The following is an 18,863-nucleotide window of genomic DNA, read 5'->3' as shown; positions in this document are numbered from 1 at the left end:
AGCTGTGAGCCCTGGCATGCGCTATTAAAGCCGATAAGGCTTACATTGTACCCCTCACTTCCTCCTGGCTGACAGCTTGCCAAGCGCATGTCGCATTGCAAGTCCTCTTGGGGAAATGAAGACATTCTGGGGCAGGCAGTCACTCTGGAAACTACATCTGATCGTAACTGGTCCTTCGATTCTCCGTGTCTCTGGCAAGCTTCTGTTTACCCTGGAATGGTTTGGCACCCCTCACTTGGACTCTTAGTTAGATCATGTTTCCTTTTCCCTAAAAAGATTTTAATTGACACGTAATTATGCATATTTATGGGGTGTTCCGTGTTGTTTTAATACATGTAGATGGTGTACAGTGATCAATCAGACCAGACCTTGGGTCTCATTTATCATTTTCATTGTTGTGTGGGGAACACTCAGAATTGCTTTTTTCTAGCTGTGCTGAGCTATAAAACAAGCCACTTATCTGGAGCCAACCCACTGTGCAAGAGGACACGAGATCTTATTCCTCGCATCGTCAGATTAACCTGGCAAAGGTCCACAGTCAAGTCTTCTCTGACTTGACCTTTGACATCCCAGCCGCCACCTTCTCCCATGCAATGTTCCATCTTAATACACTTGAGGTTTTCTCTTTTTTAATTTCAGTGAACTTTGCACAACATGAAGTTAACCGTTTTGAAGTGAGCAATTTCATACAGTGTTGTATGGCTTTGACATTAAGTAAGGGATTCCCCAGTCCCTCAGCCCCTGGAAACTACCAACCTATTTTCTGTCCCTGTAGAATTGTCTATTCCCAATACTCCCTATAAATCATATAATATGAACTGTATGACAATATAGCAGGTTTCCTTTATATAGCTAAATACTATTCCGCCCTAGGAATCAAAACATTTTGTCTGTTCACTTGCCTTCTCATTAACACTGAGGTGTCCCCACACTTTGGCTCCTGTGAATGGTATGGGCAAGGCTCTGTGTATTCGCAATCTCTTAGGTTCTGCTCTAGAGTTAGCAAAGTACCTCTGGATTCATTTTCTTCTCATTAAGGACAGCTGTACATTTTAACTGGTCAGGCTTCCCCCATAAAGCAACTTTTAGAATGAAATTCAATAGCCAGAATCCGTTCAGCAACTGACTGTTAGATGCATCCCTGCCCTTGCCCCTGTATTATGATAAAGAAGAAATCATTTGCGATTCAAAGAGGGTTTCCAGGATGGGGAGTCTAGGTCAGTCTGCTGCAGTCCTGTGGCTGGGGTGTGGTAGGGTGAGCACTGTGCAGGTGGCCTTCATATGAAATCAGAACCCACAGGGATGGGTTCATCAAGGCGCTAGTAGAAGGTGGCAGAGGCCTGACTTTCCTGGGAGAGTTCTGAGGATGTGGCTGGATGGAACTGATGAGAGGGGGAATCAAAAGGGCATATCAGGCCGTAGAGAGGGTCCAAACCCCCAAAACAAACCAGCTGGCATGACTGGAGACTTGTAAGAGTAAAGTTTGCACAGGAAATGCAGCTGGGAGAGCAAGAAGGAGGCAGGCAGTCTAGCTGGGACTGGATAGCATCATCTGTATCTCAGCAGCATGCCTTCCCATGCCTCAGGAGCATCCTGCAGAGGCAGTCCACCCACTGCCTTTTCCGTTTGTGCTGCTTCAGTGTCCTTCCAACCTCCCACTGGAGAATGGCTCTGCTGGATCCCACACAGGAATCGGGATGGTGGCCAAAGCTGGTGACCCAGCCTCTGAAGGACCTTTGAGAGACACGGGACACCCATCATCCAGCATCCAGGTGGCAGCAGTGGGTTCCTGGTCCCAATGTCCTTTGCTTCGTGATGGATCACGGCATGGCTTCGTGACAGCGCCCCGACTGCACCACGTTGGTGCATCCCCTTTTTAAGCGGAGGACAGGAAACAAAATCAGGAGAAGTGCCTGCTGGGAGATAGCCGACTACTAAATGCCAAGGAAAAGAACAGACTGTTAAGAGAACAGTTGGCCCACAGCTGCCACTCACACTGTAAAGGGGGGGCGCACAGCTCAGACAAGCGTGGAAATGACTGCCCATAGCTGCCCCTCCTCATGCCTTCCCACTTTTCCAAAATGGGAGCCTTCACACCCCTAGGTCTTCATAGGCCTGTGCTCTACTAAATGACTCAATATCATTTTATAAGTGTATGAACTCAGCAGTGCCTCGTACAAAACAGAAACTTGCTATAAAGTCTGATCTGCGAATAGATTGAATTCACAGCAGTCCCGAGACACGGAACTGGAGTAGACCAGGCCACAGAGTAAAGTAACCTGGACATGAAAGTCCCGTCTCGATCCTGGCTGCACCCCTGACTGTCTTTGCACATCCCAGCGAGATACTCAGCTCTCTGAGCTGGAATGTTCCCTCCACGGAGGACGAGAGGAGCTGGGCAGGTACTGCTTGGAGGAAAGCCGATTCTAGAGGTTCAGTCCCAGACAGTCTGACCTCACAGATGAGGGCCGAGCACTGTTCTTTGCAAAGTTTCCAGAAGAGATGCTTGCTTTAAAACCCTGTTTTGTTGTTATGTGTATGTGGTGTGCATGGGGACACATGCCACCACATTCCTGTTGTTGGATGATGACTGTGATGATCAACTTTTCTACCTTCATGATAGGACAGGGAGGTTCCAAGGGTGGAGCTTAGATGGTCCAACTGTGTGTGGAGGGGAACGGACAAGTGCCTTTTCCAGCTGAGTGTCCTGCACACAGCCAAGGCTCAGAAGTGGCTCGGATGCATTCCACACTCATTTGGGTCTTTTGGCTTAGGATTTTTAAAAACCTCTGTCCCTCGGAGACTGGACAAAATCACAGAAGTTCTGGGCAGAATAAACAATTCCAGTCCACCTGCAGCAGTGAGCGGTTGTTAACCTACAGGCAGCCAAGGAGCTGTGTCTGCTTTAGTTTGCAAAGAAGAGACAGTCGGTCTTTCTAGCAGTCTTGAACTAGGAAGGTGGTAAGAAGTTTAGCCTAAGCCTCACTCATAAACTCTGGAAACTCCCTGTGGGGTAAGGATTTATATCTGGGGCCATTTCCAAGATTTTGTCCTCCCAAGAGATATAAATGTAGACCTTGAGAGTTTAGCGTAGGGAGGGAAACTTTTCCCGTAACAACGCTTTACACATCGAGGCTCCACCCATGTGGAAGGACAGAAAAGCAAGGCCAGGGCTAGCAGGGGTGGTGGGAGTGGGGTGGATGCTGGTCTCTGCACTGAGGTTTCCAGAAACCAACTTGAGGTCATCCAGAGCCGTCTTTCTCCCCATAGGTTTACGGTATTAGTTACCCAATAAAAGTGGGGTTAATTTTACAACTCAGGTAAGACGTAAGCCAAAAAGGCGTCACCATTACTGCAGGATTTATGAAAGTAAATGTGTGGGGTACGCGAGGGACTGTGCAGCCCTGAACTCTCGAGGTCTTTCTCTCAGGTAGATGTGCTCGTTTATCATGTATTACCACGTATCATGTATTATCATGTAGGTTTTCAAGGCTTTGCAACACAAACTATTTCGGGATGAAGGCAAAGATGCTTTGCCCATCTTCACCTTCAAACCGAGCCATTTAGAGAATTAATGGAGGAAGCTGCAGAAAAGAAGTGTCCTATCCCCTGGCTTTTCATTCATGTGGCAGCTACCCTGAGCCTTCTAGTCTCCTAGGAGTAGGAAGGTTGCTGTTTCTCTAAGTAAGAGGAAGCCCCATTGTGGGGACAGCCATGGTTGCTGTTTATCTAAGACTCATCAGAAACTGTTCATTCCCATCAGAAACAAAAATATTGATGGAGACGTGTTAGAGAGACCTTGAAGGACTTCCGGGGAGGGGGGGATACTACTGCGTGAGGTCCAGAAGGGTCTGGCCAGCAGTGTGGGTGGCATCTGAGACACCTTCCCACCTAGAGGTGGGGAAGTCCAGCCCTTTTTCTCTGCACACAGCCATAGTAAAAGAAAAAAAAAGACACTTAGTAAATGTCCCCTTTTTGAATGAACATCCCCCAGAATCACTGCAAATATTTTAGTGAAAATAATGTACCATCTCAAAGGACTTGAAAAGCAGTCAGTCATGGTAGTACACGCCTGTAGCTCCCAGTCACTTGAGAAACTGAGCCAGAACTATTACAAGTTCAAAGTCAGGCTGGACTGGACAACATAGTAAGACTGGTCTCAAAAACAAAATAAGCCTGTCTGGAGACGAAGCTCAATGGTAAGTTCGTACCTAGCATATGTAGCATGTGTGAGGCCCTAGTTTGATCTCCTACCCTGCTAAATTAACACACAAATAAGCTTTTCTATGAGTCTGTAGGCTCACAGGGCTTATATCTGTAGGACAGTGATTGCTACCTCTATTTTAAAGGCAGGATCCTATGATGCACAAGTCTGGGCCAGCCTGCCGAAAGAACACAGGAAGAGTGTTTTGGTACCGTGTCTTCTAACTTAGAAGAAGCCACAGAAGGCAAAGGCCTGTGTGTAGAGGTGGTGCTGACCCCAGCCAGAGGAGGAGTTGGTGTCAAGGTGAACCCCCGAATGTAGCCGGCAGTCTTCAGTGTGGTCAGATCTGTTGTCCCAGACTCTGGTTCTACCCTCTGTGTGCACGGCCACTGAGGACTTCTGTGGGAAGGAGGGGTCCTATCCAATCCTGGTCTCCTGTTTCTTCACTTACAACCCTATAGCTTCTCGTCACTGTCTGTTGTCCCCTGTCTTCACGATATAACCTGCTTCCTTGTTCATGTATTATTATCATTTGAAAGCAGTCCAAAGTCTTGCAGCTCTGTTTAAAGTTTGAAGCATTGCAGAGATACGCTTCTCATCGATATTTGCTCTCGAGTTCCTTGGGAGTTAGTGGCTCATCTCAAATCCTTCGGTCTGCAGCTTGCTCCGGCTTCTCTTCCAGGTAGACAGGACAGGTCTTACCCAGTGAGGAGCCACAAGACTCAGCTGTCCCTCTTCCTCCCAGCTGCAGCAGATTCCTACCGTGTGGATCTCCTAATTGACTTGTCAGTTGGCGTGAATCTTGGGGCTAATGCGCCCACGCCTCTGTAGCAAATGGAGCAGAAATAATCTGCACTTAGCAAACAAAACACTGTCGAGCATGTGCCCAGATTTCCAGCTCGCTTCCTCTTCCCTCTCAGGGCTACATCATCTTCCAGCCCACCACCAGCTGCAAAAATAAAAGTTCTTTCCCATATTTAAGGATGATTTTGCGCTTCAGGATGATTTTCTGGGGGTGTAGGAAACTTGACCAACGTGACCAACAGATGTTTTAAGGGATGTTTTGAGAGCTGAATTAAAAAAAAACAAATTATGTGTAGTCTTCATTATATAGTGCCCAACTGCGCCCCCTTGTGACCATTTAGGGCATTGCGCAACCAAAATGGATGGCGTGCCTAGGTAGTTCTGTGTTAAGAATCACTGTGCTTTGTTTTTGTTTTCAGAGACGAGTATGAAGAAGATGGATTCTGTCAGCCATACAGAGGCATTGCGTGTGCACGATTTATTGGCAACCGCACTGTGTATATGGAGTCTTTGCATATGCAGGGGGAAATAGAAAATCAGATCACAGGTAGGTAACATCAAAGAAGCGATACTTACATAACTGCTTCTCTCGCCAGGAGTTTTTCTGGGCTTCTTTCCTGACAGAGGATTAGGCTAAGCATGGGGGTTGGGAGTGGGACCATAAAGAGGCATGAGAAGTGATCTCTGTGCTCTGGAATTTACATTAAAATAATTTATTAGAGGTTAGTCTTGGAGGAAAAGGAAGCTTCGAGAAGTCTCACATTCAGGCAAACACTCAATAAATATTGCTGAGTGCTTTCCATGTGCTGGAACCAGACTGGACACTGGGGATGTGAGAGTGACTGAGCCAGGTATGGCTTTGCCTTCCCCAAGCTTGCCTTGGGAAGCGGTGTAACATAGGCTAAGAAGGAATGACCTTGGACGAGAACTTTCATCCCAGAGCTGCTGTTATAGAGAATTTGGGAAAGTGCTGCTCCCCCATGAACACCACAGTGAAGCACTTCCGAACACACAGGGGAGGGAGGCTCAGGCCACCAGGCACCATTTTGCATCCAGTTATGGTGGCCGCAGCCGTTTTGTGCCCCTTTCAGGAGGGCAGTGGTCGTGCCCTTTACAGTGTGTCAAAAGGACCTCCATGACATTCTCGCAAAAGTGGCCAAATTTAGCAAATGGGGATATGGGTACCCAGTAACATCTGCATTTCAGATAGACAGCCAGTTGATTTTAGTATAACTGTATCTATAAGTTCCTCTGAAGGGCATATGTAGGTACTGTCTTAAACTTGAGGACTTAGGAGAGACATGGATAAATCCATGACACAGGGAAGGAAAAGGGCCAGAAATTCTGTTCTCTAAACAACTTGACAGAACTGAGAAGCAGCTGAGGGGGATTGTTGAACCAGAATCAAGGGCAGGAAGGTGATGTTGCCTTTTGTTGAAGCCCTCAGGGTTGAGCAGACATAGGCCTAACAGGAAGGAGATGCTGAACTCAGTGTTTCCACCCAGTGCAAAAACATTTGAACAAACTTTCAAATAAGAATACACATTAAATAAATGCTGTTCTGCTATAAATATTCTGTAGTTGGTGTATAATAACTCTCTTTTGGATGTGCTCAGTGAGCACTGGCTTGCTGGAAAATATTATAGTTTCATTTTGTTTTTGAAAGAAAAATCATTTTATTTTGTTTGATCCGACACTTCCCAGACTCATTTGGCCTCTGTCACCCTTGCTTCCCAGAAGCCATTAATATGCTATCAGCTTAACGTCCCTAGAAATGATCTTTGGGAAGCAGTGTAAACAGCCTCATGGGCAGCCTTCAGGGCTGGTGCCCTTTTGGTATAGATGCCATGTGTGTGACGTTAGGCTAACAGACCTCTGAGAGCCTGTGGTGCATTCTGGGACAATTGAATTGTGGTCTTCCGGGCATTGCCTCATTTTCCAAAGATGGAATAGAAAGTATTCAAGCCACAATGAAATGAAGCAAGCGGTCCAAAGCCACCCAGCAACTCCTGCCATGTGGCAGCACCATCCTACGCTCAGCACAAGCCCTGCCTGAAACAAGCTCTGAGCTGGGGCTCTCCGATGTCTTAGAGCATCGCAAAAATTAATACAAAGTATGGGGTGAACACAAAGTCCTATTGCCTTGTAGGGGGGAAAGAAAGGAAAATATATTGTACGTTAACCCAATTAATTCTTTTTATTAAGAAATGGTACATATGTAATTTAATCCTGTTTTTCTAACTTTGTAGTCAAAATGATTTTTTCAAGCCAGTGAAAGTGAGCTGCTTAGACATCTGAAACGAATCTACTCGCCTTGGCCTTGTGGGCTTCAGCCGGGCGGATTCCCCGCGGTGTGTTTCTCCCTGTCTCTGTTGACTGGATCACAACAGAGATAAACCTTGGCCCCTGGGAGTTAATAGCTCTGTTTGCTTTTCAGCTGCCTTCACCATGATTGGCACCTCCAGCCACTTATCTGATAAGTGTTCTCAGTTCGCCATCCCTTCCCTGTGCCACTACGCCTTCCCGTACTGTGACGAAACCTCATCTGTCCCAAAGCCCCGCGACTTGTGTCGTGATGAATGTGAAGTCCTGGAAAACGTCCTGTGTCAGACAGAGTACATTTTTGCCCGATCAAATCCTATGATTTTGATGAGGCTGAAGTTGCCAAACTGTGAGGATCTTCCCCAGCCGGAGAGCCCGGAAGCTGCCAACTGCATACGGATCGGCATCCCCATGGCAGATCCTATAAACAAAAGTAAGTGGTGGCTCTGACGCTGGCACCCAGAACTATTCGTACTGGGACTGTGCCCACTGATCACTAGCCTTCCAGTGAGCTGAATACCACGCCTGAGCATTCTGTGGTGGCTTAGACAGACTGGCCTTGGAGAGGTTTCATGAAGGCAATTGAAAAATACAGGATCTGGTTTCTCAAGAGCTTAAACACAGAATTTACCACATGACCCAGCAAGTCCACTCCTGAGGACATAATCAGAAGAATTAGAAACAGGTCTTCAAATGGAAAGTCACAGAAGTGTGTTCACAATATGGGCTAGAGATTATCAGCAATTAAGAGCATTTGCTGCTCTTGCAGAAGACTTGGGTTCAGTTCCTAGCACCTGCATGGCTGCTCCTAACTGTCCTTAACTCTAGTTCTGAAGGATTCAATGCCCTCTTCTGGCTCCAAAAGCATTAGGCATAAATGTTGTGCACACACACACACACACACACACACACACACACACACATATATATATATATATATATATATATGCAGGCAAAACACACATGCACATTAAATTTAAAAATTATTATTATTATTATTATTATTATTATTATTATTATTATTTTGGTTTTTCAAGAGAGGGTTTCTCTGTGTAACTTTGGAGCCCGTCCTGGAACTCACTCTGTAGACCAGGCTGGCCTCAAATGCACAAAGATCCTCCTGCTTCTGCCTCCCGAGTGCTGGGATTAAAGGTGTGCACCATCACTGCCCAGCTCAAAAGACTGCTCATGATAGAATTATTCACAAAAGGAGCTGAGGATGTAGGTCAGTTGGTAGAGTGCTTGGTGGACATTCACAAAGCCCTGGGTTCATTCCGAGCATTACATAAACTAGGTGATACATGTCTGTAATCCCAGCATTCAAGAGATGGGGCCCGAGAGGATCAGCAATTTGAAGCCATCCTTCCCTACACTATGAGTTTGTAAGTTCAGGTCCAGCCTGGGTACTAGAGGCCCTGCCTCAAAATAACTTTTATTATAAAATCAGATGATGGTATATATATGCACACATTTAAATACCACCCATAAAAAGGAATGAGATACAAAGACACAACTGGGTGAAACTGGAAAGTACGGTGCTAAGCACCAGAAACCATTACATGATCCCAGTTATAGGAAATGTCCAAAGCGGACAGATCCATTGAGATGGGAAGCAGAGTTGAGGTTCGGAGGCAGCGATGGTAGGAAGAACTGACCGACAGCTATGGACTCCGCTTTGGAGATAGCCCTGCTGTAAGAGGTAGTAGGAAGGCCGTACAATCTGGAATGTACCAAGTGAGCTCGTGTTCAGCTTCATGTTGTGTACACTGTACTGCACTGGACAAATGCATATGGAGACGTGTCCCCCTCCCCTCGTCTCTCACCACTCAAGACAGAAGGCTGTCCCTCTCCCCGTGTCCCTTCCATCTAGAATTCATTTTCTCATTAGCGAATGCCATTGTCGTGGTCCTTTGGGCCGTATACAAGTGCCCGCTTTCCGACAGGCAGCCCATTCCATCAGCGCCAACAGCCCCAAGTCTCCTTGAAACACAGACCGCACCGCCTCCAGGAGCCTCGTTCTGTGAGTTATCCCTAGGTTCTTCCATCACGCAGTTTCTAAGACAGCCAGTGGACTGGAAGAAAATGGTTGTCTCGAATCTTTGAGCCACTCACTTGTGAACCATAAGAGGTTCCTCCTGTGCCCAGGTCCCTTCCCACTCCCATTTCTTTGGTATTTCCCCATTAAAAACACTGCAGAAGCTCATTTTATTCCAGAAGCATAAGCTTTAAATCCTCCCGGGAATGTGAGTACAAGCCCTGCTAACCGAGAGAAAGGCCCACCCCCCACCCCCACCCTCACTGGCAGAGAGACCTGAGGCAGCATGGTAGCGTGGTCTTAGGCTGCCCTTCCTCCCCTACACCCACACAGCTGTCAAGAAGGACGGCCCCCCCGTGACTCTCCCTCTGATTGCCTTTTATGTTTTCCAGATCACAAATGCTACAACAGCACAGGTGTCGACTACCGGGGAACCGTCAGTGTGACCAAGTCAGGACGCCAGTGCCAGCCGTGGAATTCTCAGTACCCCCACACCCACAGCTTCACCGCCCTGCGCTTCCCCGAGCTCAACGGAGGCCACTCCTACTGCCGCAACCCTGGCAACCAGAAGGAAGCCCCCTGGTGCTTTACCCTGGATGAAAACTTCAAGTCTGACCTGTGCGACATCCCAGCATGCGGTAAATAAAAGCCACTGGCTCTAACGTATTCAGCCACCTTTCAGGCATCCTGGTCCCCATGTAGAAGGCGGCCTAGGAGAGTGAATGTGGTTGGTTGATCGCGCGCTCTCTATCCCACCCCATCTCCATCGTACGGGAGCCTGGCTATCTCTACAGGCACCAGCGTGGCCCTCAAGGAGTACCTGTAGTCATTGCCCTGTGGGGACCGCTTTCCAGAGGGTCAGATAGCCGGTCACAGTCATCCCTGTTGAAAAGTGTGTTTTCCCAGGACGCCCACAGACACGGGAATATTCTTGGCACACAGGTGTATTGGAAGCAGCGAGAAAACTGTTCCATCTCACCGAAATGACCCATGAAGCAGGACGGCTCTGCAGTCACGGCTCAGTCACCCAGGGCTACCTACTAACTTGTGATCTTTGTCTTGGTCACTAACAGTGCAGAGGGGTGGGGATGTCTGGGAGGAAAATGGAGTTGTTTTGGTTTTGCTCACTTCTACTGAATGGTTACCGAGTGTGAGAGAGGACGAACGTGTTGGTGAGAAACACCTAGAGGTTGGAGATACTTTGGAGCTGATTCAACTTTACGGTCCTAGTATTTATGCCCCGCTGGACTGGTCCCAGTGAGTAGGTGAGCTAAAATGTCACTGCCACGACAGCCAGTTCAACAGCTTCAGAGCAGGGCCAAACAAAACAAGTAGTCATAAAAAACAGATAACATAGTCATAAGGAGCTGGGTGTCTGAACGGGTGATAGTACAAGCCACTAGTTGTAAACCCACTTATCAAGGAAAGAGGAAAGACGGGGCCCTGAGAGTGGCCTACCCACAAAGAGCTAGGAGTAGGTCTCAGAGCTAGGAGGAGGATTAGATGAGGTCCCAAAAGTCGCAGACCCAGCAGGCTGGTAAGCTGGCGGCTTCGTGGGCTGGAAGCCTGATGCTGAGCGCATGGACAAACATCAGTGTTCTGAGCAGAAGGCTGACATTTCGACATGTTGAAACAGAGAAACTTTATCAAGAGGAGAGGTGGAGGAGGCGGTGGCCTGTGGGCAGGTTCAGGGTGTATTTGGAAACTAGTGATAATAGGGTCACTGACGGGTCAGATGTGGGCTATGAGAGAAAACTCGAGGTGACTCCAGAGCTTTGGGCTTTGGTAGCTTTTACACAGGGGAAGAAAGTCACAGAAAAGGAATTTTGGTGTATCCTGGTTCAAATACTGCTAAGAAATGCACCGTTTGTTCCATCTGGATGATAATGCCTTATCCTTTAGATGAAGTCTTTTCTGTTTTTAAGACCAGGGTCTTGCTATGTAGACCAGGCTGGCTTTGAAATCTTCTGAGTGCTGGGAGTTTCTAAGCATGCACGGCCAACCCTGGCTGACTCTAATTGAAGTCCGGTCTTTAGGTTTCAGTGAATGCCGTTCAGAAGTCACTCACCCCCAAACTGGAAACTCTGTTTATGATCTGATTCAAGGACTCAAGTGCTATTCTGATGTCACAGAAGGCTTATATCTGTAGAGCATCCACTGTGAGCCTTCAGGATGTTTGCTGCTCAGTGACTTCATCCCCATTTGAAGCTCCTATGATATGGAGAGAGTGGTTTGGGTATGTGAGGGCCACTGAGGGTGAGAAGGGTCAAGATCTCACACAGCCAGACACTGACAGGATCTGAGACCTCCATCTTGCAGCTCTGACTACACTCAAAGGTCATGCCCTTCTGACAGACACTCTCCTCTCACAAATCTAAATACCTTATGACAAATACAATTTTTAAAAATGTATCTTAATCTCTGGGCTCCACCGTGCTGGTTCTAGGCTCTGCTGATGGTGACGGCTCATTATTTAGTGGCATTAGTCAGTCAGTCATGATGGAAGGGCACAGCATATTTCTTTCTCGATATCAACTTGCAGGCAGCTTACTCAAAATTCTTGGGGCTGGTTAAGTCTTGTTGTATGAACAGTAAATTTAGGTGAACATTAAATCTAGACATGAGACAGTTTTTGCCACTTAGGATTTTGTTGTTTAAAGTTGGGTTCTTTTTTTTCCATTTTGAAAGAACACGGTACCTCTTGAATTCTTCAAGCCAAGCGTCATACACACCCATTAAAGGAGCGGGGAATCCTTGACGTGTGACTAATAAAAAGCTACTGAGAGGCAGCGACTCCCTAGTGCAGAAGTCAGAAGAAAGCCAGCAAATACCAAGGCTTCTCATAAGCTCTCAGAAGCCCTAACAGAGTGGCCGCAGTGGAACCCTACTTTGTAACTGCTATAGTATGCCCAAAATCTTTTTGTTTCCTCCAAATAAATAAATAAATAAATAAATGATAAGATCCGCGTATCAACCTACAGTCAGCCTTCTAAGCTCTGGGGTTTATGTATGTGAGCATATGTGGAGATAGGTAGGTAGATGGATGGATAGATACATACATAAAACATACATACACAGATAAATATATAGATACACAGATAGACAGATTAAAAGAACTTTGGAGCTGACAAGGTGTCTCAGAGGGTACAGGCTCTTGCCACAGGGTTCCACCCCTGAGATCTCCCACGGTGGAAGAAGCCCTGCAAATTGTGCTGTGACCTCCGCATACATGCCTGGTATGTGCGTGTATAAACACACACACACACACAAATACGTATAAGAAAAATTGTAATAGCTTCATCCTGCACTGAGCTGTATGGTGTGGGGCAGATTGGAAATGAGTCATTTTCCTTCTCCTTCTCAAGTAGGATAGAATTTCAAGGGAATGGTCTTGCATTCTCTAGTTTGGTCAAAGCTAAGGAAATTTCAAAATTATCATGGGATTTCTCATTTTCCAACCAACAATTTTTTGTTTTAGTTTCGACTCAGTACGGCTAGAAGAAATCTTGCAAGCTTTAAGCAGAAAAGACTGGCATTTGTTATACTTTCTAAAACACCAACCCTCCAAGTTTGCTGATGACCGCTTTATCCATGGATTCCACTCTAGAACAGAATATAAAACTAAGTTAAGCCTAATACAGCTACTTAGAATTCTGGGTTTACCTGGGGAGGGTTAGGTGCATGTGCCTAGTGGATTCTCAAAGGAAGCTTTTTTTTTTTCTTTTTCAAGTACAAAAATAATATGAGCAAGGCCTCAGCTCTCCTTCTCCCTGTTTGTTGTTCATGTCCCACATGTTTCTGACATTAGAAAGACTGTCCCTCACCGAAACCAGCCTGCGTTGAGCTTCTATGCTTCAGTCTGTGAAGGAGCTAGATAGACCACACCCTAGGAAGACATACATTCTAGTAAGGGATTCAAATTAGAAGGGCAGAACCACATCGAGCCCTGTTAGCCGGTTCCCGTCACTGTGTCTGCCATCTTTGAAAGCTAAAAATATGTGCTATACACCATCGTGATGACTGCTACCAGTCGAATATCCTGCCGGATTCTTACACCAGTATCTGGTCTAAGGCTCAGTTGATGCTCAATAAAATATGTTGCAATGACTAATTTCATTCTCTCTGTAAGATAAGGGATCATCTCTATCTTAATGATGTAGAAGCTAAAGAGGTATTTGTTTTCCTGCTGGGAAGACAAAAGCAGGTCCCTGGACTCTTCCTGCCCTCCCACTATGCCAAACCTCTTTCAAGAACAAACTCAGGCTTATATTGGAGGAAAGATCATTCTCTATCATTTTTCTTTGCTCTTTCATCGTCCTGATTTCTGTGCTTTGGGATACCATCCGTTGATAAAGTTCCCCCACCTGGACCCTTGCCCTTTCCCCACTGAGTCCCAATTCCGTCCCCGGATGCGTCCAGTTGTCAAAACTGGCTGTCCTCTGTAGGTCCCGCCTGCAGAGAGAGCTTCATTATTTGTGTCTCAACTCTAGTCCCTGACGACCTTTCAGGACACCAGCTTTGGATGAGGTGGAAAGGGTCAGATACGAAACTGAAAAGGAAAGATTTCGTCAGCGTCCTTCCCAGCCGGCGCCTGGACACAGCTGGCTTCATGGAGTCGCTGTCGTCTCTGCTCTTTTCCTCATCTCTGGGGTAGAGCTGCTCTTTTCCTCATCTCTAGGGTAGAGCTGTGGGTCTCCGACCTCTGAGACCCCCCCTCAGAAAGGTCTAGCCTTTTCCTTTCGCTGTGTGTTGCCCGACTTCTTTCTGCGTTATCCACTGGTTGGGTCCCTCTATTGGCTCAGGTTGGTAGAAGCTTGCTGTCAGGGGAAGCAGAACGCTGCTTGTGTTACTGTTTTCATGTTCACAGCTTGACCCTTGACTTGACCTTTCACTGCATAAAACCTGCTGTGTGTTCTCTATTTCTCCTTATGTAAAGTTCTCTCCTCTACCAAACAAGCGCGGCCCCTAAGAGGCAGGGCAGTTTTTGCCGGTGCCAACCGTGAGAAAAGTAGGGAGCCACGTGGCTCCTTTGAAGTGCTTACAGCTGGTCCGCGGCTTTTGTTTCCTCTTTTAGTGCCTTGGCTTGCAACAATTTGCCAAAGAGCACATTGCTGGGCTCTGTACCTGAATAGCCTTGACTTGTCCCATCACCTCCCAAACACACTCTTGGGCTCTGCTTTGTCACGGACCATTTTCTGCAGTGTGGTCGTTTAGCGCTCTGGGCAGGGCAGATGTTTTCCAGATTGCGAACACTGCCGTTTTTAGCTCGCTCTGTCAGCAGCCTTCTCCCGTCTTTCGTAGAAGACCTGTTGCGAGGCAATTTGTCATTCAGCCGTTTCTTTAAGCCGAAATTGAACGTTACAGCTAGTCGGATGGTGGCAAGGGATGGAGACGAAACTTTTGTAGTCTGCAGAGTTCTGAAAGGGATATTTTTGCACTACGGATTTCTAAAGTGCACTTTAGTTTCTCGTTTTTACTTATTTTTAACGAAGAAATGAACATTAGTGGACCAAAACATCCTGCTCGGCCGTGTTAAAATTTTAGTCATAAAATAATGGGCTTTCAAGGTGTTTTCTGTTGTTCGCAGTGGCTATGGTGGTTTAGTTTAAGATTTTTTTTTTGCTTTGTTTGTTTTAAACATAAAAGGAAGCCTTTATGAACTTGCATGTCGTCCTTGTGCAGGGGCCTTGCTAATCTTTTCTGTATCCTTCCAGTTTTAGTATATGTGCTGCCGAAGTAGACACTAGTTTTATTGTTTAATTACGGGTAAATCTGTGCGTGTGTGGATCTGCATATGTAATGTGTGAGTGCACGTATCCACGGAGTCTAGGAGAGAGCACCCGATTTCCTGAAGCTGGGGTTGCAGGTGTTTGGGAGTCATCCCACACAGGTGTTAAGAACTGAGCTAAGGTCTTCTGTAAGAGCAGCATCTGTTCTTAACCACTGAGCTATCTCTCCAGGCCCTGCTGATTTTTAACCATGCCCATGAAATGCTCAGTTGTCGACCCACTGTGTGGCGACTCTCAAAATAAACTTTGGGAAATTCCTCACTCTTTGGACCCATGCCAACGTGAACTTCCCATTGCCTGTCTTTGATGGCAGAATTCTGATAGTCCACAGTGATGGTTGCTATTGATTTGTTAGCAGTCTTTCACGCTTCTGACGGGAAACAAGCATCACCAACAGAATAAGGAGAGTTTGGAGAACTGCTTAAGCAGGTGTGTTATGGAGGACATGGAGCCAGGGAAGGAGGAAGTTGAGTCCCACATGCTTTCCTTGTAGCCTCCCACTATTGCTGTCCCCACCTCGCTGTGGAAGCCAGGGATCAGGGTCCCACGTTGCTGGTGCCCACAGAAGTCAGCCTTGGCGTGGAACGGGACAGAAAAAGACTAGGAGTCGAACACTCAGGATTCACTGACTTGGCAATGCTTTGTAGGAGTCAAGAGTTTGGTAGGGCCCTAAATAAGTTACATTGACTCAGATTTGTAAAATCAGAGAACTCTTGGAGGTCCCACGAGGCTCACCAGCCTCTGTATAAACGCTGCCAGGTGCCTCCAGGGAGGAACACTTGTTCTCCTCTGAAGTGGGCTGGTTCCCAGCACTCCGGAGCCTGTCTCTGTAACATGGAAACCAAAACTGATGGGCTGAGGGTACAGGGCAAAGCTGGAATACTTAGCAAGTATGCACAGGCTCTGGTATCTCCCCCAGCACTACAGATTCAAAACATCTGTCTCATCCTAATTTGCCTTTCTCCTTGGTTCTTCCTTTTCCTTACCTATCTTCTGCCTCTGGATGGTTGCTGTTTTTTTTCAGATTAGAAGGCACCTCTTTAGAATAGAATACACCATTTAGGGTTTTGTGACCAGAGCCAGCAGTAGTCCATGATGTGCTTGGTTATTTCCCAGTATTGGCAATGGAAGCTGCTATTTGGCTGACTGGCTGGAAGGCCATATGTGATGTCCTTAGGGCATTTTCATTATGCTGTGTGGGCTCCACTTGAACCTTGAACTTGCCAATGAAATATATTACTAGCCTTCAAAAGGAAAAGAGTGAGTTACATCACTCTGTGTTTGAGCTTTGTAAATCGTGGATTTTATGAAGTCTTCCTTCAGCTAGAATGTAAATTCTAGTATTTATCTATAAATTTCAGCTGCCGTTCTGTCCTAGAATCAGCTGTCTTCAAGAAGGATAGGGAAATCACTGACAGTGAAACAGGCAATAGCCCCTAAAACGTAGCCCTCTGCAATTTCATTTTGATTTGTTGTTGAACAGGATTAAGCAAAGGCAAATGGAAAATTATAAACCCACCCAATGCTGCTACCACCCCACCTTCCCTCCACATCACCCATAAGGGCGTCGTGCGTCAGACAAGATACTTGGTCAGATATTTTGCTGAAGTTCGAACGTATTGGATGTGAAAGAGATTTGAACTTTTAAAGCCCAGCAAATGTTTTCACTTCAAGATTAGCTCGGGAAGACAGTGAGCTAAGGAGCCAAAGACTCCTTTTTCAAAGACCTACACCTGGCTAACAAACATATGACAAGATGCTGAGTGTGCCTGCTCATCAGATAGACATAGCAAACGCCACCGCGTGGCCACTTTGGGTCTATTAAGATGGCCACTACTCCCCTCTTTCCCTCAAATCAGCAGCAAGTGTGAGTGAAGATGTGGGAAAATTAGAGTTGCTGGACAGCACTGGCGAGCACGTAAAATGTACAGCTGCTGTGCAAAAACTACAAAGGTCGCTCAAGAAAGAAAAGTAGAATCCTATATAATCCATCAGTCTCATAGTTAGGTATTTATCCAGTGGAATTCAAAGAAAGACCTTGAAGAGGTATGTAAACACCCATGTACACTACAACAACCCAAACATTTGTGAATGAATGGTGTTTGGCTAATTTTATGTCAACTTGACATTAGAGTCATTTGGGAGGAGGAAACCTCAATTAAGAATTAATCCAGATAGGTCTGTGGAGTGTTTTCTTGATTGACGGCTAATGATTGACGTGGGAGGGACCAGCTCACTGTGAGTGGTACCATAGCTAGGCCAGTGGTCCTAGATGCGGTGAGAAAGCACTCTGAGCAAGTCAAGGGCAAGCCAGAAAGCAGTGTTCTCCCACGGCCTCTGCATCAGTTCCTGCCTTGACTTCCCTGGATGACAGTCTATAGGCTGCAAGTGAAACAAACCCTTTCCTCCCCAAGTTGCTTCTGGTCCTGATGTTTTACCATAGTAATAGAAATCCCAACTTAGACAGACCAAGGGGACATATGTGCCATAGAATATTGTTCAGTTTTAAAAAGAAAGAAATTCTATCACATAGTATAACATGATAAACCGTGAGGACGTTATTCAAAGATAAGACAGACACAAAAATAAATGTAGTGTAATTCCGCCTTCATGAGACTCGAAAACGTCAATTTTGTCGAGATGGAAAATAGAAGGGTAGTTTCCAGGGTAGAGTTGGGACGAGGAACAGGAACAGATTGAAGTTTCAATTTTGCAAGATGAAAACGTTTTCTATACCATTTTACTGATAATACATGTATTTGGTGTCGTTAAACGATGCTTTAACATATAAACATGTATATGTTTAAACATGGTCAGCTTCATTCTATGTGTTTTTGAAACTGAAAATATTTCCCTTATTAAGAAAGATTGCCTCCATTTCTCCTCTTACAGAGAAAGAGGATAGAGCCCTGAGTTTAGCTTTAGCAAATTATGTAGATTTCATTTGCTAAGATTTTTCCCCAAATCCAGAGAAAGGGAATCTTGGAACCCAACACGATGGAAAGAATCCAATCCGATCCTGTGGGTGACTACGTGTGACTTAATTTAGGAAGCGCAGACGGGGTGATGGCAGTCGGCACTGCTGCTGCCTGGCTATGGCGAATCCTTTGTCCTTTCCCAGCTTCAGGGTCTCTGCACATAAACAGAGATCACGCCAAAGTTCTTGGATAAAATGAGGAAAATGTTTTAACTGTAATGGCCGGCCAGGGCCAGTGAGATGGATCAGTGAGAAAAGACACTTGCCGTCCAGCCTGAGGACCTGGGTGTCATTCCCTGGACCCATGCGGTGGAAGGCAAAGAACCAACCTCCTCACAATTTCTGACCCCACAGGCATTCTGTGGCACAAATCACACCTCACACCCACACACCCACACATCACACACACAAACACCATGTGGATTTTTTTTTAGAAAACTTTAATGGCCAGGCAGGGGCTAGTTTTACAATTTCTAGTAAAGACTGGTCGTTGTCCTATGATGCATCTTTTTAAAGGCTTCTTTTTGTTGTTGTTGCTACTGCTAATCTGGTGAAACTGGACCCCCGTTTAGTCAAGAGCAGGCAGTGGCATGGAGAGGAATGGCCTCGAAGTCTTGGGGTACCCTGAGCTTGCCTTTTCCCAGCATGACCACCTATTACCCCGTGGGACTGTTGCACTCGGCAGGAAGACTCTCTGCCTGCTGTGCTCCCGCCATCCTCTGTGTAAGCAGA

At 46.3% G+C, this 18,863-nt stretch overlaps 1 protein-coding gene and 1 non-coding gene across 2 annotated transcripts in view; one reads left to right on the top strand and one right to left on the bottom strand.

Annotated features, from left to right (window-relative positions):
• Window positions 1–18,863, top strand: part of Ror1 (ROR family WNT receptor 1) — a 356,211-nt gene that overhangs the window by 317,932 nt on the left and 19,416 nt on the right. The window contains exons 5-7 of the mRNA XM_085686304.2: window positions 5,428–5,555; window positions 7,446–7,763; window positions 9,758–10,003. Of these exons, the coding sequence (XP_085542430.1) occupies window positions 5,428–5,555; window positions 7,446–7,763; window positions 9,758–10,003 (692 nt within the window). The remainder of the gene's footprint in view (window positions 1–5,427; window positions 5,556–7,445; window positions 7,764–9,757; window positions 10,004–18,863) is intronic.
• Window positions 15,003–15,109, bottom strand: LOC125412709 (U6 spliceosomal RNA). Its single transcript, XR_007235660.1, has one exon. It is a non-coding gene; the product is annotated as a U6 spliceosomal RNA (small nuclear RNA).

Source organism: Myodes glareolus, chromosome 3, assembly GCF_982192425.1.
Source record: "Myodes glareolus chromosome 3, mMyoGla1.1, whole genome shotgun sequence".
In the NCBI taxonomy this organism is placed as follows: Eukaryota; Metazoa; Chordata; class Mammalia; order Rodentia; family Cricetidae; genus Myodes; species Myodes glareolus.
The sequence above is the reverse complement of the archived record's forward strand: the minus strand, read 5'-3'. Positions and strand labels throughout refer to the sequence as shown.